General features: G+C 39.5%; 1 protein-coding gene across 12 annotated transcripts in view; it reads left to right on the forward strand.

The window, feature by feature from the left end:
• The window catches only part of usp6nl (USP6 N-terminal like), a 234,856-nt gene that overhangs the window by 128,811 nt on the left and 78,959 nt on the right, over positions 1-27,086 (forward strand). For 10 of the 12 annotated variants that reach the window (XM_073066490.1, XM_073066492.1, XM_073066496.1 and 7 more), the window contains one exon: positions 8,522-8,595. In XM_073066490.1, coding sequence (XP_072922591.1) covers positions 8,522-8,595 — 74 coding nt within the window. The remainder of the gene's footprint in view (positions 1-8,521; positions 8,596-27,086) is intronic. The other 2 variants (XM_073066501.1, XM_073066502.1) reach the window with 1 other exon arrangement.

Raw genomic sequence — 27,086 nt, forward strand, 5'->3', positions numbered from 1 at the left:
CTTCACATAATTGAGGAATGTCTTGGGGTTTTCCTTTACTCGCCAAGGCCTTCTCATGCCCCCTTCTTGCTCATCTCAGCCCCTTCTTAAGCTCCTTTCTTGCTACCCTATATTCCTCAATAGACCCATCTGATCCTTGCTTCCTAAACCTCATGTATGCTGCCTTCTTCCACCTGACTAGATTTTCCACTTCACTTGTCACCCATGGTTCCTTCACCCTACCATTCTGTATCTTCCTCACCGGGACAAATTTATCCCTAACATCCTGCAAGATATCCCTAAACATCGACCACATGTCCATAGTACATTTCCCTGCAAAAACATCATCCCAATTCACACTCGCAAGTTCTAGCCTTATGGCCTCATAATTTGCCCTTCCCCAATTAAAAATTTTCCTATCCTCTCTGATTCTATCCTTTTCCATGATAATGCTAAAGGTCAGGGAGTGGTGATCACTGTCCCCCAGATACTCACCCACTGACAGATCTGTGACCTGACCCGGTTCGTTACCTAATACTAGATGTAGTATGGCATTCCCCCTAGTCGGCCTGTCAACATACTGTGACAGAAATCCATCCTGGACACACTTAACAAACTCTGCCCCATCTAAACCCTTGGAACTAATCAAGTGTCAATCAATATTAGGGAAGTTAAAGTCACCCATGATAACAACCCTGTTATTTTTGCACCTTTCCAAAATCTGCCTCCCAATCTGCTCCTCAGTATCTCTGCTGCTACGAGGGGGCCTATAGAATACCCCCAGTAGAGTCAAAAGAGGATCCTGCTACATTACCCACCCTTTCTGCAGCTGCGTCTCAATATCACCAAGACCAAGGAGATGGTGGTGGACTTTAGGAGATCTAGGCCTCATATGGAGCCAGTGATCATTAATGGAGAATGTGTGGAGCAGGTTAAGACCTACAAGTATCTGGGAGTACAGTTAGACGAGAAGCTAGACTGGACTGCCAACACAGATGCCTTGTGCAGGAAGGCACAGAGTCGAATGTACTTCCTAAGAAGGTTGGCATCATTCAATGTCTGTAGTGAGATACTGAAGATGTTCTATAGGTCAGTTGTGGAGAGCGCCCTCTTCTTTGTGGTGGCGTGTTGGGGAGGAAGCATTAAGAAGAGGGACGCCTCACGTCTTAATAAGCTGGTAAGGAAGGCGGGCTCTGTCGTGGGCAAAGTACTGGAGAGTTTAACATCGGTAGCTGAGCGAAGGGCGCTGAGTAGGCTACGGTCAATTATGGATAACTCTGAACATCCTCTACATAGCACCATTCAGAGACAGAGAAGCAGTTTCAGCGACAGGTTACTATCGATGCAATGCTCCTCAGACAGGATGAAGAGGTCAATACTCCCCAATGCCATTAGGCTTTACAATTCTACCGCCAGGACTTAAGAACTTTTTAAAGCTATTATTAATGCTTTTTGAGATGGTGATTTAGATGCATATCATATTTTTTTTTTACTGAGTTAAGTATTGTATGTAATTAGTTTTGCTACAACAAGTGTATGGGACATTGGAAAAAAGTTGAATTTCCCCATGGAGATGAATAAAGTATCTATCTATCTATCTATCTATCTATCTAATAGTATCCCTGACCAGTAATGCCATCCCTCCTCCCCTTCCCCCCCCCATCCCTTTTAAAGCACTGAATTCCAGGAATATTGAAAATCCATTCCTGCCCTGGTGCCAGCCAAGTCTCCGTAATGGCCACTACATCATAATTCCATGTATGTATCCAAGCTCTCAGTTCATCACCTTTGTTCCTGATGCTTCTTGCATTGAAGTATACACACTTTAGCCCTTCTTCCTTACTACCTTTATACCCTTTATTCTGCTGCTCTTTCCTCAAAGCCTCTCTATATGTTAGATCTGGTTTTACTCCATGCACTTCTTTCACTGCTCTATTGCTCTGGGCCCCATCCCCCTTGCAAATTAGTTTAAACCCTCCCGAACCATGCTAGCAAACCTACCAGCAAGGATATTACTTCAAGGGTTAAGAAAATCTGCCAAACAGAACTCAGTAGTAAAGATATAATAAAAATATAATACTGTACCTGTATTAATGTATTCTTTTGGCATAATATCTTGGACCGAAACTGATCTGAAAAGTTTACAAAGGAAAATAGGAACTGAAATGACAAATTTTAGAAAACACTATATTAAATGGAATGTAATTAGATTAATATTACCTTGGACAGGAGGACAAAGCGGAGTAACGGATATATTAAGAAAATTACACAGCAGTCAGAAACCTTCTAAGGATATACAGTGTTGTGCAAGTCCTAGGCACTGTAATTTTTTATATAAATTTTGTCTGGGATGATAATTTTTTGCTTTCTGCATTGGTTTGTCAGTTTTTTTAAAAAAAGAGTAAATTTTAGAACACTATTAGAATAATCTGAAAGTTCTTAGCTGTTGAGAAATGAGTGTGCTTGGCTATGCCTGTACCTCAGGTTTGACCAGTTTGAGCTGAGAAAAAATAAAAATACAACAATAATAGTAATAAAACCAAATCAGGATTTAGTACTTTTTTGCATGATTCATTTTGCAAATGACCACAGTTTCAAATTTCAAGTTTTCAGATTGGCAAAGGTTATTTAACATGAATTATAAATCCAGGGGGTTTTATTTATTTAATTAATTGATCTGGTTATTTCCCTTGCCCACTGCCACTGTGTAAAATACTTTCATGTGAATGGTGATTTGTATAACTTATAGTTACAAACGTTCAAGAGCAATTTAGTAAGAGAAGTTCTAGGCTCAGTGATCCAGTAAGTGATTTAAATCAAATGTATTGAAGAAGCTGGAATCATGGAACATGGAGATATAGATTTATATGCCTAGAGAAAATGCTGTATGTCAGGGGATTGTTGGCTTTGGAAAATACAATTCTGTTGTTTGATTAAAAAGATGTTGAGCATATAGTTAGACAACATTGTGGAGAATTTAAAGAAGTGGTTAGGTAGAAAGTGAAACAAGGTATTATTATGAATTGTTACTCGTTTGAATGCTGAAGAGGATGGGGGCCTGAATAGATTCTTGGTCAGCTTTAGTTGTAATGTAACAATTCAAAGAGCTTAATTTTCTTATGGGATTCTGATTAAGTGTTCAAATATTCATGGCTCTTCATTGAATGAATTAAATTCGAATACATACAAAATTCTCATTTATTCCAGTATTAGACGACCATGTTTTATATGTAAATGGGAATGTATTCAGAGTTTAAATCTGTCGTTATTTTATCCAATAGATGTAGGGGGTTTGGACACAGTGTTTTTGGAAGTAGCGGAATCAGTTGATGGTGAAAAGAATTTCATATTGATCTGGATAAACATTTGAGAGTGGGTAATTGCAGGTATTTTTGAGATTGCCAGTTTATTTTAGAAAGGGTCATTCTTTCCATGTGAGTATTGCTGGCTAGGCCATCGTGAATACCAGTTCTGAATTGGTGTTGAGGAAGCAGGAGTGAACTGTTGGAGTCTGAACTGCTGCAGTGTTTGCAAAGTATCTCTGCATTGCTGAGAGCCTGAAAGTGATATTCCTTTCTCTTGTATGGTGCCATTAAATGATAGAACTGTTATCTTCTCTGCAGGTGTCTGGACTGTCACGTTCAAAACCACGAACCTAAGATGAACTTTGTTTTCTGCCATTTGGCAGGTCACATATGCATTGACACCTACTTCTGTTTTGTCAGCTCTTTTGTTGTCTAACTCCTCATCCATTCTCAGCCTTCCATATCATGCTTTCATAAAAGCCAAACAAATGTAAGCTGCTGCAAATTTTCTCCAAGCGTAGCTCCTACTTTCTTCTCATAAATTATGTCTTCTACACCAGAGTCTTTGACACTTTTTAAAAATGGTACAGCAGCATATATCTTCAGAACAAACTGACAGCAGTCATTTTGTGTAACATCAGGCTATGTCCATCTCTAGTTTCTTTAAATTAAGCAGTTTGATCAGAAGGAATTTGACACCAAAATAATAGCTCAGATTTTAATTGATAATGAAGGAAGTTTGGTATATGGTCATTGGAGTTGCTGTTGAATGAATTGGTGGAGTATTGAACATCCAACACATCCTCCAGCTGCACCCAGATTACTTACAGGAACTTTTCTCAGATGCTACGAATTGTGAGGAATGCAGTTTTCTGGGTTGAATCATTATGGCATTAAATCTTAACCCACAATCTTTCCAACTGGAAGCTATCACCATCACAGAAACAATAAATTTAGTGATTTTTCAGGAGCGAACGTGGATGTTTATGAGTCGGGTTGAGACTGTCATTACTGTGTAGGTGCCAGTCAGATGACGTTAGGGGAAGTGCCCTGGACTCATTAGAATAAAACCAAAACTCTCATTGAAGATCACCCTCCCCTAACTTTTTCAGTGTTACTATTTTAATGGTAATGTGAATGTGAACCTGGCACAGATAATTCTGAAGGGTATGATTATTGTAAATTTAACCTTTCCCTTTTTAAACTTTCAGCTTGGATATTGCCCCTCACAGAAGGAACAGACATGATTTGTTCTTTGATGCATTTTCTTTTGTTCTGAAGGAGATTGCTACACATACAGATTATGCCAATTTCTAAAATTTACCTACAGCAGTAATTGACTTTTCTGCTTTGTTTGGCTGTTTGCTGTGCATAGGAGTAATGTGAAGTAGTGTTTTTGGTCAATATTAGATTAAATACATGTACTATAATAATGAGCCAAAAGTACTGCAAGTTCAAGCATATTGCTCATAAGGAAGACTGAAGCCTATTCTTTGTGTACAGAATGAAATGGAAACCAGACATACAATTGGCAGGTTTCCTATTCTTACCATTCTGTGTTAAAATATTCTTTGTTCCATTATTATAAGAACATATTTTTGCTTATATAAAAAATATAGGAAAACATAGGAAAATGATTTTCAGAACATAATTTCCTTTAATTTAGTTGAGTTTAATAATGTATGGGTTAACTGGTTGTTACTGAAATATTAAATCTAGTATTTCATTGGAGAAGTACCATGATGAAAAATGTGATTCTTTTATAAAATTTCTATGTTCACCAGATTTTGGTTGTATCCTTCTCCCACATGATGTACAATCAGCAGGTTGAAGCTCTGACATCCATTAACAATATTTTTGTTTCAGAGGAAGAGTTCAACTATCAGTTGGGTTGGCTGAAGGAATACAGGAAACTTGTATCTAAATTGTCTGGGGCTGGTATACAAGCATAATATGTGGATAACTGCAGTTAGGTTGTGGCAGTCATGATTCAGTATCAAATATGCTTGGTTTTTTTAAGTAAATTATCAAGTTCAAGTTGCTTTTATTGTTATTTCGACCATAACTGCTGGTACAGTACACAGTAAAAATGAGACAATGTTTTCAGGACCATGGTGCTACATGAACAATACAAAAACTACACTGAACTACGTAAACCAACACAAAAACTACACTAGACTACAGACCTACCCAGGACTGCATAGAATACACAGAACAGTGCAGGCATTACAGTACCGTAGATTCCGGATTATAAGCCGCTACTTTTTTCCCACATTTTGAACAGCTTTGAACTCTGCGGCCTATAATCCAGAGCGGCTAATACATGTTTTTTTTTCATGCCGCCTCGTAAACATTTTGCCTCGTAACAGTAGACCAATAAAATTGATGAGTAGTTCACAGAGGTCCAATGAAATTGTACGATAAATCAAGCGCACTTTCACAACTAAATTATTGTAAATCAGTCATTTGTACTCACCCTCATCAACATGGAAAATACTCGAAGAAAAGCAAGACCCGAGCGCGTCAGACCCGATTAGACCCGATCGCGTTACGCAAGCGCGTCAGACCCGATTAGACCCGATCGCGTTATTGATCGACTTTAACTTAAAAGCAGCGTTTTCGCTCGGGTCTGACGCGCTTGCGTAACGCGATCGGGTCTAATCGGGTCTGACGCGCTTGCATAACTTTTCCTGGTAGGCTGCAGTATATATATTTTTACCAGTCGCTAGGAGATATTGGAATGTTGTTCGTGCTGTTCAGTAAAAAAGTATATGTAACGTAATTTGTGTTACCGATACGTATGTATATTTAAAAGTAGCGGTGCGGCCTAAAATCCGGTGCGGCCTTTACAATTAAAAAATTGATTTTATTTCTAAAATTAGAGCCTGCGGCTTTTAATCAGGTGCGCTCTGTAGTCCGGAATCTACGGTAAATAATAAACAAGGCAATAGGCACAGCAGAGGTCAGTAGGTTGGTAGTCTGATGGCTCGGGGGAAAATCTGTTACATAATATAAGTAGCTGAATGGCGATGTCCGGGATTCCGTCCGTTTCTGTACTCACACCGAGTATATCATTGCCACAGATGTAGTCCAATTTAATGTCCATTGGAGAGCAGAATGGATGGGAGAGCCGGCCATGAAACATGAAAGTCTGCAGATGCTGGAAATTCAAAGCAACACAAAATGCTGGAGGAACTCAACAGGTCAGGCAGTGTCTATGGAAATGAATAAGCAGCTGATGCTTTGAGCAGAGACCCTTCTTCAGAACTGAGAGAGGAAGACGCCAGAATAAAAAGGTGGAGAGGAAGTGGAAGGAGGCTAGCTGGAAGCTGATAGGTGAAGCCAGTGGGTGGGAAAGATCAAGGACTGGAGGAGATGAAATCTGATAGGAGAGGAGAGTGATAGAAGGAGAGGAGGGAGAAAGGGTAGGAGGAGGGGATCCAAAAGGAAGTGATAGGCAGGTGAGAAAAGGTAAAAGGTCAGAGTTGGGAATAGAGTAATGGGGAGAAGTTAGATTACTGAAAGGAGAAATCAATATTCATGCCATCAAGTTGGAGGCTGGTTCCATCCCCAGATAGAATATAAAGGGTTGCTCCTCCACCCTGAGGGTGGCCTCATCTTGACACAAGAAGACTTGGACTGACAGGTAGGAGCAGGAATGGAAATCAGAATTAAAATTTTTGGCCACTTTTGGAAATTACGCTTGTGGTGGTTGGAGCTGAGGTGCTTGACAAAGCAGTCACCCAACGTGGAGGAAGTTGTATCAGGTAAGTTGCCTTACCTGGAAGGACTGTTTGGAGTCCTGAAGGGAGAAGGTGCATGGACAGGTGTAGCAGGTTAGCCACTTGCAGGAGTATATTATTTGAGAGAAAGCAGCTGATTCAAAATACGATGGATTTTGGTTAATTGGAATACATTGCGACCAATACATTTTAGCCCAATTAAGCAGCTGCCCCAATTAGCTGGTTTTATTGAAATAGTTAAAAAGGTATTTAAAAAGACAAACTACCATTTAACTGAGTAACCAACTGTGTATTTAAACAAAAATCAGAACAAGTTAGAACACTACTAATTACAGTACAAAAAAACTGTGATTTAGTTCCTAAATAGATATCAACAGAGAAATTCATCCCTTTTATGTAATGTCCTTGGAGGAGTAGCACCATTGCTGGAGGGACTCATCGTGTCCATTCTGGGGTAGCTTATTCCCTTTGGTCCTCACTGGTCAGTCAGCTCTCACCTGTGGCTTCAAGTAGCTGTTTGCATGCGAGAGCAGCCACACCCTGGAACACCACTTCAACATGCGAGTCAAACCAGATGAGAGTAGCTGGCAGGCTGATAGCCTAGTTGAAATTGGGTCATGCCTGGCCTAGCATGTGAAGTCAGCTCTGGTGGAATGAACAGATGAGATCAACATTGAGATACAATGGCTAAGAATGCGTTCTGCAACACTATGTCTGAGCGAAAGAGCATGATAAGGCACTGAATAAGTCATGGTTATCCACTGCAACCAAGGAAGACGCCAATTTGTGATCACGGCTTGTATCATTGGACTTGGACCTCCAAAGTCGAGAGAGTGAAACTATCCCAGTGCAACTGCATCCACTTTAAAATCTCTCCCACACAGGTTTCACTGTCATCATTGGATACAATAGACAACCAACATGCTGCTGGGTTCTTTTGCTTGACTGTAAATGAACAAAATTAGTGCAGGCACCTAGTGTAGATAATGCCCTTATACAATTCTTTCAAGGATTGCATCTTCAAATCCTTGTTTTCATTGTAACATTCAAGCTGATTGTGAAATCATTTCTTTTTTACTCCTGGCCAATTCTGACATCTGTAAGCCTGAATGCTTGAGACCACCGAGCAGAATAATTCTGAATTGCTTTACTGCTTATTTCTCTCCAACTATCAGTGACAAAAATTAACTGATTTTGAACATAAGCACGTGCAAATGTGGCTATCCAAAAACACTTCACTCTGAGCACAGTGTAGTGCCTAATGGTTACATAAGTTCAGGCGAGTAACACTACTGTCTCCTGTATGAAATAAATGAAGGGAATCCCAGCTATTTTCTCAATTAGTTGTTGTTCTTTCAGAGTTGTCCCAAATAACTGTCTTGATTAACGGATGGACCAATTAAATGGAATCTGTTGTAATTTTATTTTATATTTTTCACTGAATAGCTGGAAGACATGAAATGCTGACAGATTTCTTTTATGATTTGTTTTTAGATCCAGATGCAGAACAGGACACAACAACAAATCTTGCCCTGGAACGTGCTGAAATAGTATCAAAGTATGACAAGGTCAAGTATTTTCAATGTGTACTATATTTTTAGATTTTTAAAAAATTGCTGTCTGCTAGAACAGTCTGCCAATCCAGTGCAAAACTATATCTCCCTCCAACCCCCCTCCCCCCTATTTTTATGGTATATTTTTTTCTTTGAAACTACTGTCAAAACAATTTATTTAATGATGTCAATAATTATAAAATATTGACTATCAATAAAGTAAGGTGTTCATGTTACCCAATATCATGAGAGTTTTTGTATCTTTCACCTCCTGTTTTACTAAATTTCTTAGAAAAACAAATATTTTCTGGGATACACTACTAAGGATATGCTTTTTGGAGCATTGTACATGTGTGCACTTGGTGTAGCATTTTGCCACTTGCTCCTGCATAAATGTTAAACACAAGGAACAGTATCAAGTAAAGCTGATTACTTCTGCAGGCTTTTTATAGATGCAGTGAACAGCTTAGATAAAAAAAAAAGCAGTCCTATTAGGCAAATAGATACAGGTATTACATTGTATTAGTATTTCTATTTGTAGAGCATTCTTTTTGAAGGATATTTGGCTAATGTTAACCTAGTTAGTTATATTTGTTTCAAAGCCAGAAGAGATTTAGCAGTGTTTCAGCTAAGTAACAATTTCAAAAGGTTTGAAAATATTTTTCATCTATCTAAGTGGTATGAATTCCTGAAATAAATGAGTTATCTTATAGGGAGCTAGCTGTCATTATGAGGTTGGGGACATTGGACTTTAGAAGAAACTTGATGGAACATATTTAGAGGAGGCTTGACAAGAAAAAAGCAAAAAAGGATGATTTCCTTCTTGAAGTGATCTAGAAAACAATGCCTCATTTCTGAATGAAGAATTGCTCAATTAAGATTGCAGAGAGGAGGAATTTTTTTCTGAGGATCCTAGCGTTCTGTAGAGACTAAATCAATGTTAATGTTCAAGGTCAAGATGAACAATGTTTGGTCTACTGGTCAGTTTGGGGTCATAGTGAACAAGGAAGAAAGTGGAACTTCAAAATCAAATCACCCTTTTTTTAATAGAGCAACAGGTTTGAGGGGTCAGGTTATAATCTAACATAACATAAAAGTCAGACAACATTGATCTCCAACATGATTGGTTTTGAAATTAGTTTATTATTGTCCAATATACCAAGATACAGTGAAAAGTTAGTCTTGCATAATATTCATACAGACTAATTCATTACACAGTGCATTGAGATAGAACAGTAACAATGCAAATGCGACATCAGATGTACGACAATTCTGGCAGGGTTTGTAAGACATTACTTCTTACAAAGTGAAACCCAACAGCATGAATGGCAGCGATGCTTCACTACCAGATGAACTCAATGCCTTCTATGTCCACTCGAAAGGGAGAATATAACTGCAGCCATGAAGATCCTTGCTGCACCTGGTGACCCTGTGATCTCTATCTGGGAGGCCCATGTTAGGCTGTCTTTAAAGGAGAGTGAACCCTCGCAAGGTGGAAAGCCCCAATGGAGTACCTGGTAAGGTCCTGAAAACTTGTGCCAACCAACTGGCGGGAGTAGTCAAGGACATTTTCAACCTCTCACTACTATGGGTGGAGGTTCCTACTTGCTTCAAAAAGGCAACAATTGTACCAGTGCCGAAGAAGAATAATGTGAGCTGCCTTAATGACTATCACCCAGTAGCACTCACATCTACAATGATGAAATGCTTTGAGAAGCTGGTTATGACTAAACTGAACTTCTGCCTCAGAAAGGACCTGGACTCACTGCAATTTGCCTATCGGCACAATAGGCAATCTCAATGACTCTTCACACAGGCTTAACAGAATTTAACACATCATTCAACACATCATTCCCACAATCCTCATTGGTAAGTTACAGAACCTGCGCCTTCTGTACCTCCCTCTGCTATTGAATCCTCAATTTCCTAATTGGAAGGCTATTGTTGGTAGAATCTCAATGGAGATAAGGGGGTGTACAGGAACAAGATATACCAACTAGTGGAGTGGTGTTATAGTAACAACCTTGCACTCAATGTCAGTAAGATGAAAGAGCTGATTGTGGACTTCAGGAAGGATAAGACGAAGGAACATAGAGGGATCAAAAGTGGAGTGAGTGAGCAGCTTCAAGTTCCTGGGTGTCAAGATCTCTAAGGACCTAACCTGGTCACAACATGTTGATGCAGCTATAAAGAAGGCAAGACAGCGACTATACTTCATTAGGAGTTTGAAGAGATTTGGTATGTCAACAAAAACACTCAAAAACTTCTATTGAAAAACCATGGAGTGCATTCTGACAGGCTGCATCACTATCTGGTACGGGAGTGGGGGCTACTCCACAGGACTGAAAGAAGCTGCAGAGAGTCGTAAATTTAATCTTTTCCATCTTGGGTACTAGCCTACAAAGTACCCAGGACATCTTCAAGGAGCAGTGTCTCAGAAAGGCAGCATCCATTATTAAGGACTCCCAGCACCTAGGGCATGCCCTTTTCTCACTGTTACCATCAGGTACACTCTCAGCAATTCAGGAACAGCTTCTTTCCCTTTGCCATCTGATTCTTAAATGGACATTGAACCTGTGAATACTAACTCAGTTTTTTAATATATTTTTGTTTTTGCATAATTTATAATCTATTCAATATACGTATACTGTAATTGATTTACCTATTTATTTTTTTCTCTTCTATATTAATTATTCCATTGAAATGCTGCTGCTAAGTAAAGAAATTTCACGATACATGCTGGGATAATAATTCTGACTCTGACATGCCCTTCTTAAAAACTTGGATTGTAGGGTATTGAGAGGTCAGCTGTGCAGGCACAGAGCTGTCAAATGGACTATTGTGTGGAAATTGTCCTTTTTAGCCGCAAAAATAAAGAATCTTAATACCTTAGTAGTGAATGGTAACAGTCCTGGAAGATGCAAAGGGATCTGTGAGTCTTGGTGCATGATTTATGAAAGGCTGGTATGCAGATACAGCAAGTAATCAGGAAAGATGATGGTAATGTTTTTTATTGAGATTGGAATTGAGTAGAAGTAAACGTGAGGAAGTTATACTTTCATTAGATTGGGCATTGATGAGACCACATCTGGAGCTGCATATAAGCTATTGGTTTCAAAGTTTGAAGTAAGTTTATTGTCAAAGTATGTATATGTCACTAGATATTGCCCTGAGTTTCATTTTCTTGCAGGTATTTGCAGTAGATGTAAAGAAATACAATGGAATCAATAAAAAAAACTGCATACAAAGATGGACAAACAACCAATGTGCAAAAGAAGACAAACTGTACAAATCCAAAAAAAAATATTGAGTTGTAGAGCTCTTGAAAGGGAGCCCACGGTTCTTTATTTTAAAGAAAGAAAGTCATACATTAAAGTAGGACCAAGAAGGCCTGGATTGTTTGAGTTCCCTCGGATTTAAAATAGCAATGTGACAAAATTGTTTCTCACAGACTGTTGTGAATTTTTGGAACTCTCTTTCTCATAGGGTGATGGAGGCAGAGTTTTTGAATATTTTTAGATTGGAGGTAGATAAGCAACAGGGTGAAAAGTTCTTATGGGCAGATGGGAATATGGAGTTTGTTCATCAGATTCAATGATAATCTGATTAAATAGCAGATTAATCAGATAAATGGCCTATTACTCCAGGGTTGCATACTTGTTTGTTATAGAGTTCTCTGCTTTTTGTGGCACACAGCTAGCTAATTTGTATTAGTTTAATCATTATTGTTGATGTGCAGTGTGACTACTTCTTCTGAGGACTTAAATAGTTAGGCATCCTGTTACAGCGCCCTTAAATAATTTCTTTATGTGATTTGTTTTGAGATTAGATGTAGTTGGAATTTCCTGTAGATGGTCTTTAAGTTAACGGACATGTTATCATTCAACTTATTCCAGCAAGACACTGTTAATCTGTTTTGGTTTAAGTTTTTGTTTAATTTTCTTTCCTGGCATACCAAGCCCTCTCCCTTCCCACCACATTTACTCTGCTACAATATACGTAAGCGTGGTCATGCAGAAGAGCAGGGGTTCCCAGCCTTTTTTATGCTATGGAACAATACCATTAAGCTAGGGTCCATAGACCCTAGTTTGGGAACCCCCGTAATAGAGTTTAGTTCTAAGTTTGTTTGTTGGACTTCTACATTCATATTATTTTAGATCACTTTGAACATTTTCATATGTATCTGCGGTTTGTTCATTATTATTCAAAACACCAATGAAGGGCATTGATTTAAGCTGATTACTAGTTTTTCCACTGATGCTACTTGATCTTCTGAGCTTTTCCAGCTTTTTCTTATTGAGAGTTTTACATGATAATTCTGTCAAGATCAGTGATCACTTGCAGATGGTTAGGGAAGAGCAACATTTAGGATTCAGCTTTCATGTTGTTTGCATGTTATGACTACTGGTGCATGAAAAATCTAGATAGTGTATTACCAAACCTTGGCAGTCAACCTAAATATTTAATGATATTTATTGGTGCTGCCTCATGCAGCCATGCTGAGCTTGTCAATTTCAACAACTTTGTCTCCAACTTCCACCTTGCCCTTAAATTCACATGCTCCAATCTGTTGCTTCTCGACCCTTCAGGGCCCCAAACACTTCTTTCCAGATGAGGCAACACTTTACCTGCGAATCTGTTGGGGTCATCTACTGTATCCGGTACTTCTGATGCAGACTCCTCAACAGAGGAGAGACCTGCTTTGCTGAGCATCTCTGCTCCGTCTGTAAAAAATGGAATTTCCTGCTGGTCTACCATTTTAAATCCTATCCCCATTCTAGTTCTGATATGTCAGTTCATGGCCACCTCTTCTGCCACAATGAGGCCATTCTTAGGCTTGGAGGAGCAATGCCTTGTATTCGGTCTAGACAATCTTCAGCCTGATGGCATGAAGATCGATTTCGACTGTCGACTGTTTATTCATTTCCGTACATGCTCCCTGACCTGCTGAGTTCCACCAGCATTTTGTCTGTTTATCTATCTTTTGTGGAGTAGACCCTCCTGGCCCTCAGAGCTATACCAGTCTAACAACTCCCAATTTAACCCTAATAATCATGAGACAATTTACAATGACCAATTAACCTACCTCGTACAGCTTTGGACAGTGGGAGGAAATTGGAGGACCAGGAGAAAACCCATGCATTCCACGGGGAATCTTTGAAAGTCCCAACTCTTTCCTCCTTAACTTGAATGATGATCGGGTACCATAACCAAATACCCAAGTGTATGAGAACCAGTGTTGATCAAGATAAAGAACAGGAATATGAAATTGGTTATTATTGTCATATACACAAACAAAAAAGCTTTTTATTGTATCGTGCAGATAGATAATTCCATACATCTATGTATTGAGGTGGTTTAAAAAAAAATAAAAACAGAATTCAGAACATTGTGTTTCCTTGTTGGTGTAATGCAGGTAGCCAAGGCAGAATAACAGTTCGGCATGGACTGGATGGACCAAGGGGCTTGTTTCTTTGCAGTAGTGCTCTATGACTCTCTCTTCCAGCAAAAAGAATTAAGTGACAATAAGGTCGTTGTCTGAGAGTAATAATAAGATTGAATAGTTGTCACTGTCATGTGCAAAAGGAATAGCAACTTAAAATGAAGAGCAAACTCATGGTTGAAGAGCTATATTGTAAAGTTGCTTTTTGCTGTGCTGCTTATCAGTAGGTTTTGCAAAAATGGCACCCTGCTTTCTATGTTACCATGGAAGTACATGTGAATTGGTGTTGGTTGCAGTATTTACATGATAAAGATGTACTAAATATCCTCCAAATTGTCATGACATTATAATTCCAAGTTAACCTTTAATGAAATGTTAAGTGTTTATTACTGCTGATCATCAGGTGCTCTGGCACTGAAAATTATTTTTATTCAGCCTCAATTGTTCTTGGTTTTAAGGTGACACCTTTTCCAAACTTGAAATATTGTTTTATTATTTTCATGTATGTTTCTGTTCTTTTTCTGGCTGTTTTTTTTTTTGAACGTCCTTTTTGTGTGCCAGATTTTGTCATGGAGCTCAGTTACTTTTAGTCTGTGATACTTTTGCTGTCCTTGTTTTCTTACTTTGATCTAATGGAGTTGCACATTCTGCTTATCCAGTTAACTGTGATCCTAAGTACCATGTTTCTAGTGTTGCAGGGTTATCAGCTGGTGAACAGGTTGGACTTGGAATGATATATCATTAGATGTCTTGGTTCAGCAAGCTGTATCCCATTAATTCTGCACTCCTCTCCCAATGCACACCAGATTCAGATTTCAACTGATGATGTTGCTGTTTTCTTCTCATTTTGGTTCAAGTCCTATCTAATGTCATTGTGTTGCAGAAACAGAGTGGACTACCATTGACTTTACAGGTTATGTGCAGAGGGACAAAAGAACATAGAACATAGAATTGTACAGCACATTACAGGCCCTTCGACCCACAATGTTGTGCTGACTCTCAAACCCTGCCTCCCAAATAACCCCCCACCTTAAATTCCTCCATGTACCTGTCTAGTAATCGCTTAAACTTCACTAGTGTATCTGCCTCCACCACTGACTCAGACAGTGCATTCCACGCACCAACCACTCTCTGAGTGAAAAACCTTCCTCTAATATCCCCCTTGAACTTCCCTCCCCTTACTTTAAAGCCATGTCCTCTTGTACTGAGCAGTGGTGCCCTGGGGAAGAGGTGCTGGCTGTCCACTCTGTCTATTCCTCTTAATATCTTGTACACCTCTATCATGTCTCCTGTCATCCTCCTCTCCAAAGAGTAAAGCCCTAGCTCCCCTAATCTCTGATCATAATCCATACTCTCTAAACCAGGCAGCATCCTGGTAAATCTCCTCTGTACCCTTTCCAATGCTTCCACATCCTTCCTATACTGAGGCGACCAGAACTGGGCGCAGTACTCCAAGTGTGGCCTAACTAGAGTTTTATAGATCTGCATCATTACATCGTGTCTCTTAAACTCTATCCCTCGACTTATGAAAGCTAACACCCCATAAGCTTTCTTAACTACCCTATCTACCTGTGAGGCAACTTTCAGGGATCTGTGGACATGTACCCCCAGATCCCTCTGCTCCTCCACACTACCAAGTATCCTGTCATTTACTTTGTACTCTGCCTTGGAGTTTGTCCTTCCAAAGTGTACCACCTCACACTTCTCCGGGTTGAACTCCATCTGCCACTTCTCAGCCCACTTCTGCATCCTATCAATGTCTCTCTGCAATCTTCGACAATCCTCTACACTATCTACAACACCACCAACCTTTGTGTCATCTGCAAACTTGCAAACCCACCCTTCTACCCCCACATCCAGGTCGTTAATAAAAATCATAAAAAGTAGAGGTCCCAGAACGGATCCTTGTGGGACACCACTAGTCACAACCCTCCAATCTGAATATACTCCCTCCACCACGACCCTCTGCCTTCTGCAGGCAAGCCAATTCTGAATCCACCTGGCCAAACTTCCCTGGATCCCATGCCTTCTGACTTTCTGAATACCATGTGGAACCTTGTCAAATGCCTTACTAAAATCCATGTAGATCACATCCACTGCACTACCCTCATCTATATGCCTGGTCACCTCCTCAATGAACTCTATCAGGCTCTATCACATGTCCATAGTACATTTTCCTGCAAAAACATCATCCCAATTCACATCCGCAAGTTCTAGCCTTATAACCTCATAATTTGCCCTTCCCCAATTAAAAATTTTCCTGTCCTCTCTGATTCTATCCTTTTCCATGATAATGCTAAAGGTCAGGGAGCGATGATCACTGTCCCCCAGATGCTCACCCACTGACAGATCTGTGACCTGACCCGGACTATTACACTTATGAAGGAGGCATTGTTAAACCTTTTAACAATTACCAATGAAGTCACCAATGCTTCTACTTCCTCAGGAGGTTAAGGAAATTTGGCATGTCCCTGTCAGCCTTACCAATTTACATCAATGCACCAGAGAAAGTATAATTACTGGATGCATCATGACTTCGTATGGCAATTGCACTGCATATATCTGCAGGAATCTGCAACTCAGCACAACATGGAAACTGGCCTCCTCTCTGTCTATACTTCTTGCTGCATCATTAAAACAGCCAGTATAATCAAAGACCTTGCCTCCCCCAGACCTTCCCCCTTTTGCCCTTGAGAATCCCCTTGATATTGAGAACAGCATCCTAACATCAGTAGTACTTGCAATTAATGATTCAAATGAGGTTTATTAACAAAGAAGCCTTTTATCCAACATCGGAGGAAAATGATGGGTGTTATTTAAATTCTCTTTTCGGGTGTAGATGTTTGCTAATAAGAACAGCATTTAATATTCAGTCTTTGTGAAGGCGATGCAGACCATGTTGAGCCTCTGCTGTCCATTTAGTCAAATAGTTTTTACTGTGTTGCTGAGTAAAAGTTGTAGGGTTTTGATTTGGTAACAATGAAGAACTGGTGATGCATTTCCTAGTGGTTTTAAGTGATTTAGATGGGAACTTGCGTTTCAGGAAGTGGATCTAACAGATTTGAGAATTCTTGTTGAATAAACTTTTAAGTTGTTATGTTGTATTTTGTGGTTTGGGTTTGCAAAGTAGCCTGGGTTTGATGGTAGTGGATGTAATAAATGTCCAGTTTTGTAGCTTTGTGCTGCATGATGTTGAGCTGCTTGTATGTATTTGGAATTTCAAACAGTGAGTTGGGATAGAAGTCAGTCAAAGTCTAATTTCTGATTTGTTCATTCTGCATTTGTAGCTATCCAGTGGTGACTGCCAAGGATGCTCCAATTTGGTGATGGCAATTACAGTTAAAGACCAAGGAACATTGTGTTCAGTGTGATCATGAGCTAGCACTTTTGTAGCTGTTGTTGCTCCCTCACCTGTGCTGTTGTCCAAATGTTCTCCAGCTGTTGACGCACACATCATCCTGAAGAGACATGGATGTACTGTAATTGCTGAGAAATAAATCCGAGAGATATGCCCAGGTAAAAATGCAATACTGTGGAGTCAGTTGAATACTGAGGCGAGTGAAACCGGTCCAGGAGTCTGATGGCTGCAGGGTAACAACTGCTCCTGAGCCTGACAGTGTGGGACCTCCAGCCCAGTGGTGTTAGTGATAAGAGAGAGAGCTGGATCAAACACAGGCTGATGGCGCTGAACATTGTTTTTCTCAATTCTTAGGCCTTGATGCTTTAATCTGGCTCTTTGCTTTAATTGGAATGGAATAATGGAGCTAAGCATAGGTTTGTTCTTTGCTCTCAGGCCTCAGCAGAGCAATGGTCCCCAGTGATGGCTACCCTGGCAATGGTGTACATGCATTCTCGAGAGTCAAGTTCACCGAATCCTTCAGGAGATCATAAAATCACTAGTTCTTTTAGATGATTCAAAAGTGCATTTCTCAAAGGGAAATTACAGGATGCAGAAAGCAATAATTGTAATGCAGAAGATGTCTATCTGAAAGAGTATCTAGTAGTTTTGTGAGCTGCCTGAAATGTCACTAGCACCATCTTGAGGTTATTACAAGGTCTGTATCAACTCTTCCTGGTGAAACCTGAACAGAACAGCTGGTTGTTGCTGAACAAGGGCTGCTTGTTATCAACAATGAAACTTCTTGTCAAATTACTGGTTGTGAGTAGAATGCCAAGTGAGTCACTAACCAGAATGGATTTATTTTTCTTGAGAGCATGACATACCTGGTGGGCAGTTTTCCAGGTTGTTAGATCCACATCAGTGTGTTTGTTGTGCTGGAGCAGTTTGACAAGAGCTGCACCTTGCATTGGAACAAAACGAGAAATCAGGGTTCAGAGCTGCAATATTGTTGTATAATGAATTGGGAGTGCTGAAGGTTGGTTTCTTTGCTGGAAACTGGCCTCTGCACTGTGGGAATTTATGGTGACAACTGAGATCCTTCATCCTCTTGCTGAACCTGGCTAGAGATGGTTGCAAAATTTTGCATGATGTGGTCTGCCATCAATGAAACATAGAACAGTGCAGCACAGCACAGGCTCTTCAGCCCACAATGTTGTGCCAACTTGTTAACCTACTCTAAGATCATCCTAATGCCTTCCCTCCTATGTAGCCCTCCATTTTTCCTTTATCCATATACCTATCTAAGATGCTCTTAAATCTACCTAATGTATCTGCCTCTCCCACAACCCATGCCAGTGCATTCCACACACTGATCACTTTGTATAAGAAAACCTACCTCTGACACCTGTTATGCCTGCAGCCCCCTCCTTTGTGAGAATCGCAAGATCACTATTGGGTTGGGTCAGGGGACCCAGGAAATGAGAGAGAGACGTGCAGAATGCCTCGTTCCCCGGCGATTCAAAGCCACGGGACATGGCCATTGTCTCTTGGAGACACATTTGTGGATTGAGATGCTATGCTACGTGAACACCCTCAGGCAAAAGTGGGCTGGGTGAGAAAGAGATTGCATCACCCCAACCTGATTGACATCTACAACCCTGCAAGTCAGGATAAAAGAGGGGCTGTAGGAACAGCCCCTCAGACGCACCAGAAGAAACGCTAATGATCCCGTAATATCGGGAAGCCATTTGAAGGAGGCCATGTGCTTCAGTTCCGTTGCTTGGGACTGGTGGCTGGAACCACAGAAAACGGCTTTTAGCTGGCAACGGGGAAATCAACTCCCCTGACAAAAAGGACTGGCATCATAAAAGACCTGGGCAAGTTTAAAACCGTCTCTCTTAAACCCAAAGAGCTGCAGCTTGAATGAACTAACAGTGACTGTTATATTTCCATCAGACAATACATTATCCCCTAGACAACGGTAGAGCTATTTCTTATTGATTATTATTAAACCCGCGCTTTTAGAGTTAGTATTGACAAAGTATATTATCTGTATGTTTGCATTGATAACATTTTGTCTTTTTATCAATAAATACTGTTAAAAAATAGTACCATCAGACTTCAACGGACCTCTCTATCTTTGCTGGTAAGTGACCCAGTTACGGGGTACGTAACACACCCCACTCTCACCCTGCCATACATTGTTCCAATCAGTTTAAAGTTATGTCTTCTCATATTAGCCATTTCTACCCTAGGGAAAAAGTATCTGGCTGTTCACTCTATCTATGCCTCTTACCATCTTGTACACCTCTTATTATTGGAATATTAGGATCATGATTGAGCCATCTCCATCAATTCTAAGTCGGCATCAACGTTCCCTCTAATTTTTTTATAGCTGTGCTGACCAACCATTGCTCTGAGCAAGACATTTTTACACAGCCTGAAAACTTTAAATGTTTACTTTTGTAATGTGCATACTATGACTATTTAGAATGCAGGTCTAAAAACAATATACTTTTGGTTTTATTTATTAATTGAAGGATATAATAAAATGTAGTACAGCAGAGAAATTCTTTCACATTTCATAAACTTTTTCCTGTCTGTCTTTTCTTACAAATCTATTAATTTTGGTAGGTCAAGTTGGTGAACAAGTGTTTATGGTAAGATTCTTGGCAGTGTGGAGGATCAGAGGGATCTTGGGGTCCAAGTCCATAGGACACTCAAAGCTGCTACGCAGGTTGACTCTGTGGTTAAGAAGGCATATGGTGCATTGGTCTTCATCAATCGTGGGATTGAGTTTAGGAGCCGAGAGGTAATGTTGCAGCTATATAGGACCCTGGTCAGACCCCACTTGGAGTACTGCACTCAATTCTGGTCGCCTCACTATAGGAAGGATGTGGAAACTATAGAAAGGGTGCAGAGGAGATTTACAAGGATGCTGCCTGATTGGAGATCATGGCTTATGAGAATAGGTTGAGTGAATTTGGCTTTTTCTCCTTGGAGCGACGGAGGATGAGAGGTGACTTGATAGAGGTGTACCAGATAATGAGAGGCATTGATTGTGTGGATATTCAGAGACTTTTCCCCAAGGCTGAATTGGCTAGCACGAGAGGGCATAGTTTTAAGGTTCTTGGAAGTAGGTACAAAGGAGATGTCAGGGGTAAGTTTTTTACGCAGAGAGTGGTGAGTGTGTGGAATGGGCTACCAGCGGCAGCGGTGGAGGTGGAAACGATAGGGTCTTTTAAGAGACTCCTGGATGGCTACGCGGAGCTTAGAAAAATAAAGGGCTATGGATAAAGCCTAGGTAGTTCTAAGGTAGGGACATGTTCGGCTCAGCTTTGTGGGCCAAAGGGCCTGTATTGTGCTGTAGGTTTTCTATGTTTCTATTGTCTATAAACACTGTCCAGATTAATTTTGCATCCAGATGAAAGATACATCTTAATATCCTCATTAGATCATCCAAATGTTCCACTTCGAGTCTGTTTCTGGATTTACATTTGATTAAATTCATAAGACTGAATCAGCATTCGCAGTCAGAAGCTTGAAATGTTCCAGTGGTGTCATTAAGAATTGACAGTTCTTCAAGTTCTTCGTTTCTGAGCACTTATTTCAATATATCAGTGAATATCTTAATTTGAACTGGTCATAACTTTCTCAGAAGAAACAAATTTGAAATCACAATATTGCTGCGATATTTTTGAGGCAATATTTTCATCATAGTTTGTAGTAATAGCTGAATATTTTTTTGTCAGTCATACAACATTCTCTTATGAATTCAAAATTAGTTGTGTTTGCAATAGCCACAGGGTCAAAAACTTGCCACTCTCTTAACTTGTCTGGAAATCTATTATAAAAGTGATTACACACACATTGTATGAATCAAATATAGGCATAGAACTTATAGATGCAAGCAGATCTTTCACTGGCATTCCAATAAATGGTATTGCCAAGATACTGTGACTGTAACTTGTTAATTTTTGTTTTTACATATTGCAGTGCTTCAGTTGTATTCAAGCAGTTTTTACTAAGAGATGCCAGGTCTTCTAAAACATCATTAAGGACAGTTAATGCTATTCAATGTTGTGGATTGGTGTAAATTGTCAGTCAGTAATTGCTGATTGGATTGTTACATTCATTAGCTTGCTTTTTGCAATACTGAATCAAAACTTAGTAATCCTTCATTAAAGCAGTAATGGCAAAATGTCTTGACAGCTATCTTATTCCGTTTAGTGCTCTAAATGATGCCACATCATTTTCTGTGACATCAGCTAATTCTTTTAGTTTTCCTCTTTTAACCGTGAACTTGTGCACTGTTTGTCGCAGTGTTTCTATATCCTGCATAATTGATACTTTTTTCCAAACGCTTTCTAATCCAGTATTCTCTGTATGCATTACAATGTTGCTCAGGCAGATGCTGTATTTCTCATTGAAGAATTGCTGCCACTCCAATATTCTTTCCAAGCATAATATTTGCCCCATCTGATGTAAACATTGCCATCTTTTGAATATCAAGATTGTCGTTGATATCAAAAAAAGTAATTGCTTCAACAATAGTGATACTGTCACATGCAGTTAGTTTCAAAATACAGTCTAACACAATCTTAGAGGAAGTTTCATTTTCCAGTCAAAACGAAATACAAAATAGATATATTCTGTACACAAATGTCTGTACTTTCATCAGCAGTTAGTGTATGGAAAGCATATTTCTGCAATTCTTCCATTATCTGTTTCTGAAGCACAAAGCTGATGCACTCAACATAGCTCTTGCTGCATCAACTCTCTGGAATATTTACATATTTGGCCACATGTGCATGAATTTCTTGCACAGAAGCATTAATTTTGCTAAGATAATGTTGTCAGTTACCACTTTGATTGTATCAGATTTAGACTTCTTTTAAGTATCTTGTTTCACTCTTGCTTCACACTCTTGGAGTTTCAGTTAACTTGCACAAAAATCTACATTTCTTCTGGTTGCATAATTTGGTAACTGCATCTTTTTGAATTCTCTGGTTAAAATGACGTTTTAAGTGATCTCACTTCCTTGCTTCCCATTTTTTCCCACTACTGAACTCATCCCCAACCTTCACTTCCATGCGAATAGTGTATACAGGTTTCCCCCGCTACCTGAAGGTGGAGCATTCCTATGAAACAGTTTGTAAGACAAAATGTCGTAAAGCGAAGAAGCAATTACCATTAGTTTATATGGGAAAAACTTTTGAGCGTTCCCAGACCCAGAAAAATAACCTACCAAATCATACCAAATAGCACATAAAACCCAACACAAACATATAGTAAAAGCAGGAATTGTAAGATAAATACACAGCCTATATAAAGTATTGTATGTACAGTGTAGTTTCACTTATCAAAATCGGGAAGACAGCGAGCCAGAATTGATTTGGAGAAAAGAAATCGACACGTACACACCTACGCAAGTAGACGCATACTCACGTACACGCATGCGCACACAACTTCCCGCACAAGGCTTCACAGTCATTGTAGTCTTTCTTGGGGTAAACACACGTATAAAGCGGGGGTCTGTTTTTTGTAAAAGCGAAAATCCTCTTTGGTTAGCGAAAACAGGTATTAATGTAGGCCTTTCATAACAGCAAGCTGTCATAAAGTGAACATTCAAAAAATGGGGGCCACCTGTACAATGTGGCCATGTAAAAATGTTGCCAACTTTTGTTTTTGATGTGAAGATGGTAGTTCAGTATCTACGATTTGCAAAGACTATTCTTCCTTAAATTTTGTACAACTTATGTTGTTCAAAGCATTCAACTTTTCTGCTTTTCTTTTCAACAGCCTTGGGATACTAAAAATAATAATTATTTTAAAAATTTAACAAGTCAAGAATGTTATAATTTTCATAAAATAACGTCATTTGAACATTTTTTAGAAATGAGTTTTTACCTTGTTCTAATGAATTTTTAATTTAAAAATTTCTTATTAGATTATGATTTTTGAAAGATTAGAATATAAAATTTTTCACATCAAGCAAACACAAACTGCAACTTGCAACATAGTAAATGAGGTCAGGCAGTCAAAACAACTGAAAGGCAAAATGGCATAAGTAAAATGTTTTGACTAGGTGATGTCAGTGTTCAGCGGGTTGGCGGTTTATTAACAATAAGCTAACTTCCATTCTGTGTTTATTACTATTTATGGATTATATTCATTAACACATAATTGCAGAGAATTTCACAATTATATGTATAAAAAAATTACATCTGCATGGCAATAAAGTCTATGTGTGCGGGCACAAGCGAAAGCAAATCTGCAGATGCTGGAGATCCAAGCAACACACACAAAATGGTTGGAGGAGCACCATCTTATATTCTATCTGGGTAGCCTCCAATCTGCTGGCATGAACATTGATTTCTTGAACTTCCGGTAATGACTCCCCTTCTCCCCTTCCCTCCCCCCCCCCCCCCCCCACCCAGCTTCACCATTTCCCATCCCCTTTTCCCCCTCTCACCTTATCTCCTTGCCTGCCTATCACCTCCCTCTGGTGCTCCTCCCCCTTTTACTCATGGACTTCTGTCCTCTCTTAGCAGATTCCCCATTCTCCATCCCCATTATCTCTTTCACCAACCAATTTTCCAACTCTTTACTTCCCCCCTCCTGGTTTCACCTACCACCTTGTGTTTCTTCCTCCCCTCTCCCCACCTTGTTACTCTACTTTTTTTTCTCTACTCCTGAAGAAAAGTCTCGGCCCGAAATGTCGACTGAACTGTTTCCATAGATGCTGCCTGGCCTGCTGAGTTCCTCCAGCATTTTGTGTGTGTAGCTATGTGTGCAGGAGCACCCGTGCAGCTCAGAGGGAACAGAGGCCAGCAGCATCATCCACTGAATGTATGAAGATTCCAAAGGTTAATATTATCTTTTTGGTTTTGGGATGGCTCAGCTGGCCATCCGTTGCCAACGTCTTCTGCTATTGGTTTCTTTATTCAATGCCCTGCATTGAGTAAGCAAATTAAACAAACTATGTTTTTTTATTTTAAGACTTGCTAACATTCTGTGGCTTAAAGACCAAGATAGTGAATCATAACTGTTGTTTTATGTATTTGACAGGGCTAACTTCCTTTGTGCTGTGATTAACTCTTTTTTAAAAATTTGTGATCTAATGCAGAAAGATTGTTGCACCAGTAGGAAGAAAAATCTGATAAGCTTACTTCACTTCAAAGGAATGTTGCAAGTTACTGTGATCTCATTAATCCATAAAAGGGCATTAACAGCAAGCTATGAAACTAGAACTAATACAGGAAATATCTTTGTTTACAATTTAAATGCTGATGTGCAAGTCTCTTGCTAAATTCTGAAAGAGGGTTCTGGTTTATTTTTCCCAAGGTAAGATTTAAAAAAAGTCTTTCATTCACGTGAAACTAAATAACTGAAATATATTTAAAAGAGACTTGTTCATTGATGGGTCTAGTATTGATTGCCATTTTAAATTTCCTTTGAACTAAGCACTTGATTGGCATTTCATTGGAAAGTTTAGATCATTTAGGTAAACATGTCGGAATTTTTTCTTTGAACATGCAACATAAACAGGATGAGCATTTTACAGTAAATGGTGATTTAGTTTTCAATATTACTGAAATGACCCGTTGCAGATTATTTAATTAACTCAACCTCCTTGTTAGTAAATATTCCAGAAATCTTTACAAACAATTTCTTCCAAATTGTTAATAAAGATCTCTTTAATATAAGCACAGTAACATTAGCGCCATGCTACCTGGTCACTGTGTTTGTGGGGCTTTGCAGACCCAACTGAAATATTCATGACTCTCCACTCCAATCTGGAGCTTGCTGGGTAAGGAGGAAGCTGACTGAACAATAGCAAGTTGAACTTTTACTCATTTTAAACTGGACAGGCAAATGTTAAATACTGAGCAGTGGAACTATGGTTCCATGCAAAGCTTGGCCACCCCATTTAATTGTGATGGAGTCAACTATGTGTTGGACATGGATAGTGGGTATAATCGAACAAAATGTTGGGGTAAGCTGGGATCTTGCCATCTGATACAGCATTCCATCCAGTTCATGAGGATCCATCTAGCATCGTTACATGTGGACGTTGCAGACTAGACACACCCTGTACACTAGGCTAATGATTGTGTTGTTGGTGGGGGGGGGGAATAAAACTGCAAGTAGCTCATGGAAACACAAGAGACTGTTGATGCTGGAACTGTTGATGGTTCGGGTCAAAACCATATTTCAGATGACAATTCCTTTCCTCCCACAGATGCTGCTCAACCCATTGAGTTCCTCCAGCAAAAAGTTTCTTTCTGCAAGTAACTAAGCTCAATTCAGAGTGGCTATGATCAGATTGGGCTGGTCATCACTTTCATAGCTGAGTTTGAAAAAAGTTCATATTCTCTGGGTGTTCCTGAGTTGATTCTGCAACTAAGTAACTCTCACCTGAATCAAAATAGCACCATTCGTTTTGTGAGTAACACAAGGCTATGTGTATCAATCTAAAGCTTTGAGACTAGCAACTGATGCCAGAATTAATAAAGCTATTTGAATATGCACACAAGATTGACATTAAATGAATATTAGATAAAATACAGCCTTAGAAGAAAGGAAGAGCAAAACAGCTGAAGAAGTGATTAATCTCAAAACAAAGGAAGAAAATGAAAAAAGGAGAAACCAAGAAAAAGGTGGCAACCTAAAGTCTTCTGTCATCTAACATGAGAAAAACATCATAAGATTTAGATTCTGCAGATAAATATGTCACAATTTCTTCATTGAACACACATACAAGTGGGACAAGCTTTTACAGCAAATGGTGATTTATTTTACTGTTGAGTCTGTTAAATTGAAGTAATCTGTCAACCATTTAACCTGACAATTTTATCAGACGACTGAATCTGCAGATGCTGAAAATAAATTTAAAAATAAGTAAATATATAAAAACACAGAATGCTGGCAGAACTCAGCAGGCCGGACAGCATCTATGGGAGGAGGTAGTGACGGCGTTTCGGGCCGAAACCCTTCAGGAATGAAGTAACATGGGATGGTGGAGGGGGGATAAGAAGTGGGGGGAGGGATGAAGTAGAGAGCTGGGAAGTGATAGGCTGGAGGGAAATGGGCTAGGGGGAAGGTGGAGAATTATGGGAAATAAAAGAGAAAGAAAGCTAGTCCACTTGTAGTATTTCCACTCCTGAAGTGCAGTGGTGGTGTAGCAGTTATTATTGAACAAGTAATTCAGTGGCCTGGGCAAATAATCCAATGTTGAGATTCTATCATTGCAACTGTGAAATTTTAATTTAATCATCTGAAATTTGGGAAAATAGAATCATTACAAATCCATCTGTTTAATAAAATATTTCAGAATCCTATTTTACCTGTCCAACAATAACAATGCTGACTTGATGAACAATCAGACCACCTCCCTTAATGTTAATCCTAGCCCAGTGACATCTAAAGTGGGAGAGCTAACCAACAGACCTGTCTATCAAACTTGTCTAGCATTGCCAGTCCAAAGTTCCCCACCAGCAATATCCTGGGGAATCTCCACCGGAACTTAAATGACCAAGCTGCATAAAATACAGGCACAGGCTGGATATTATGCAATGAATGACTCGTCTCCTGATACTCAGGGGCTTTCCATCATCTCAAAGGCACATTTTAAGTAAGGTGGGATAATCTCCACTTGCAAGGATGAATGCAGATCTAACAACACTCAAGAAGTTCAAATCCATCCAGGAGAAAACAGTA

This window comes from Hemitrygon akajei, chromosome 14, assembly GCF_048418815.1.
Source record: "Hemitrygon akajei chromosome 14, sHemAka1.3, whole genome shotgun sequence".
Classification (NCBI taxonomy): Eukaryota; Metazoa; Chordata; class Chondrichthyes; order Myliobatiformes; family Dasyatidae; genus Hemitrygon; species Hemitrygon akajei.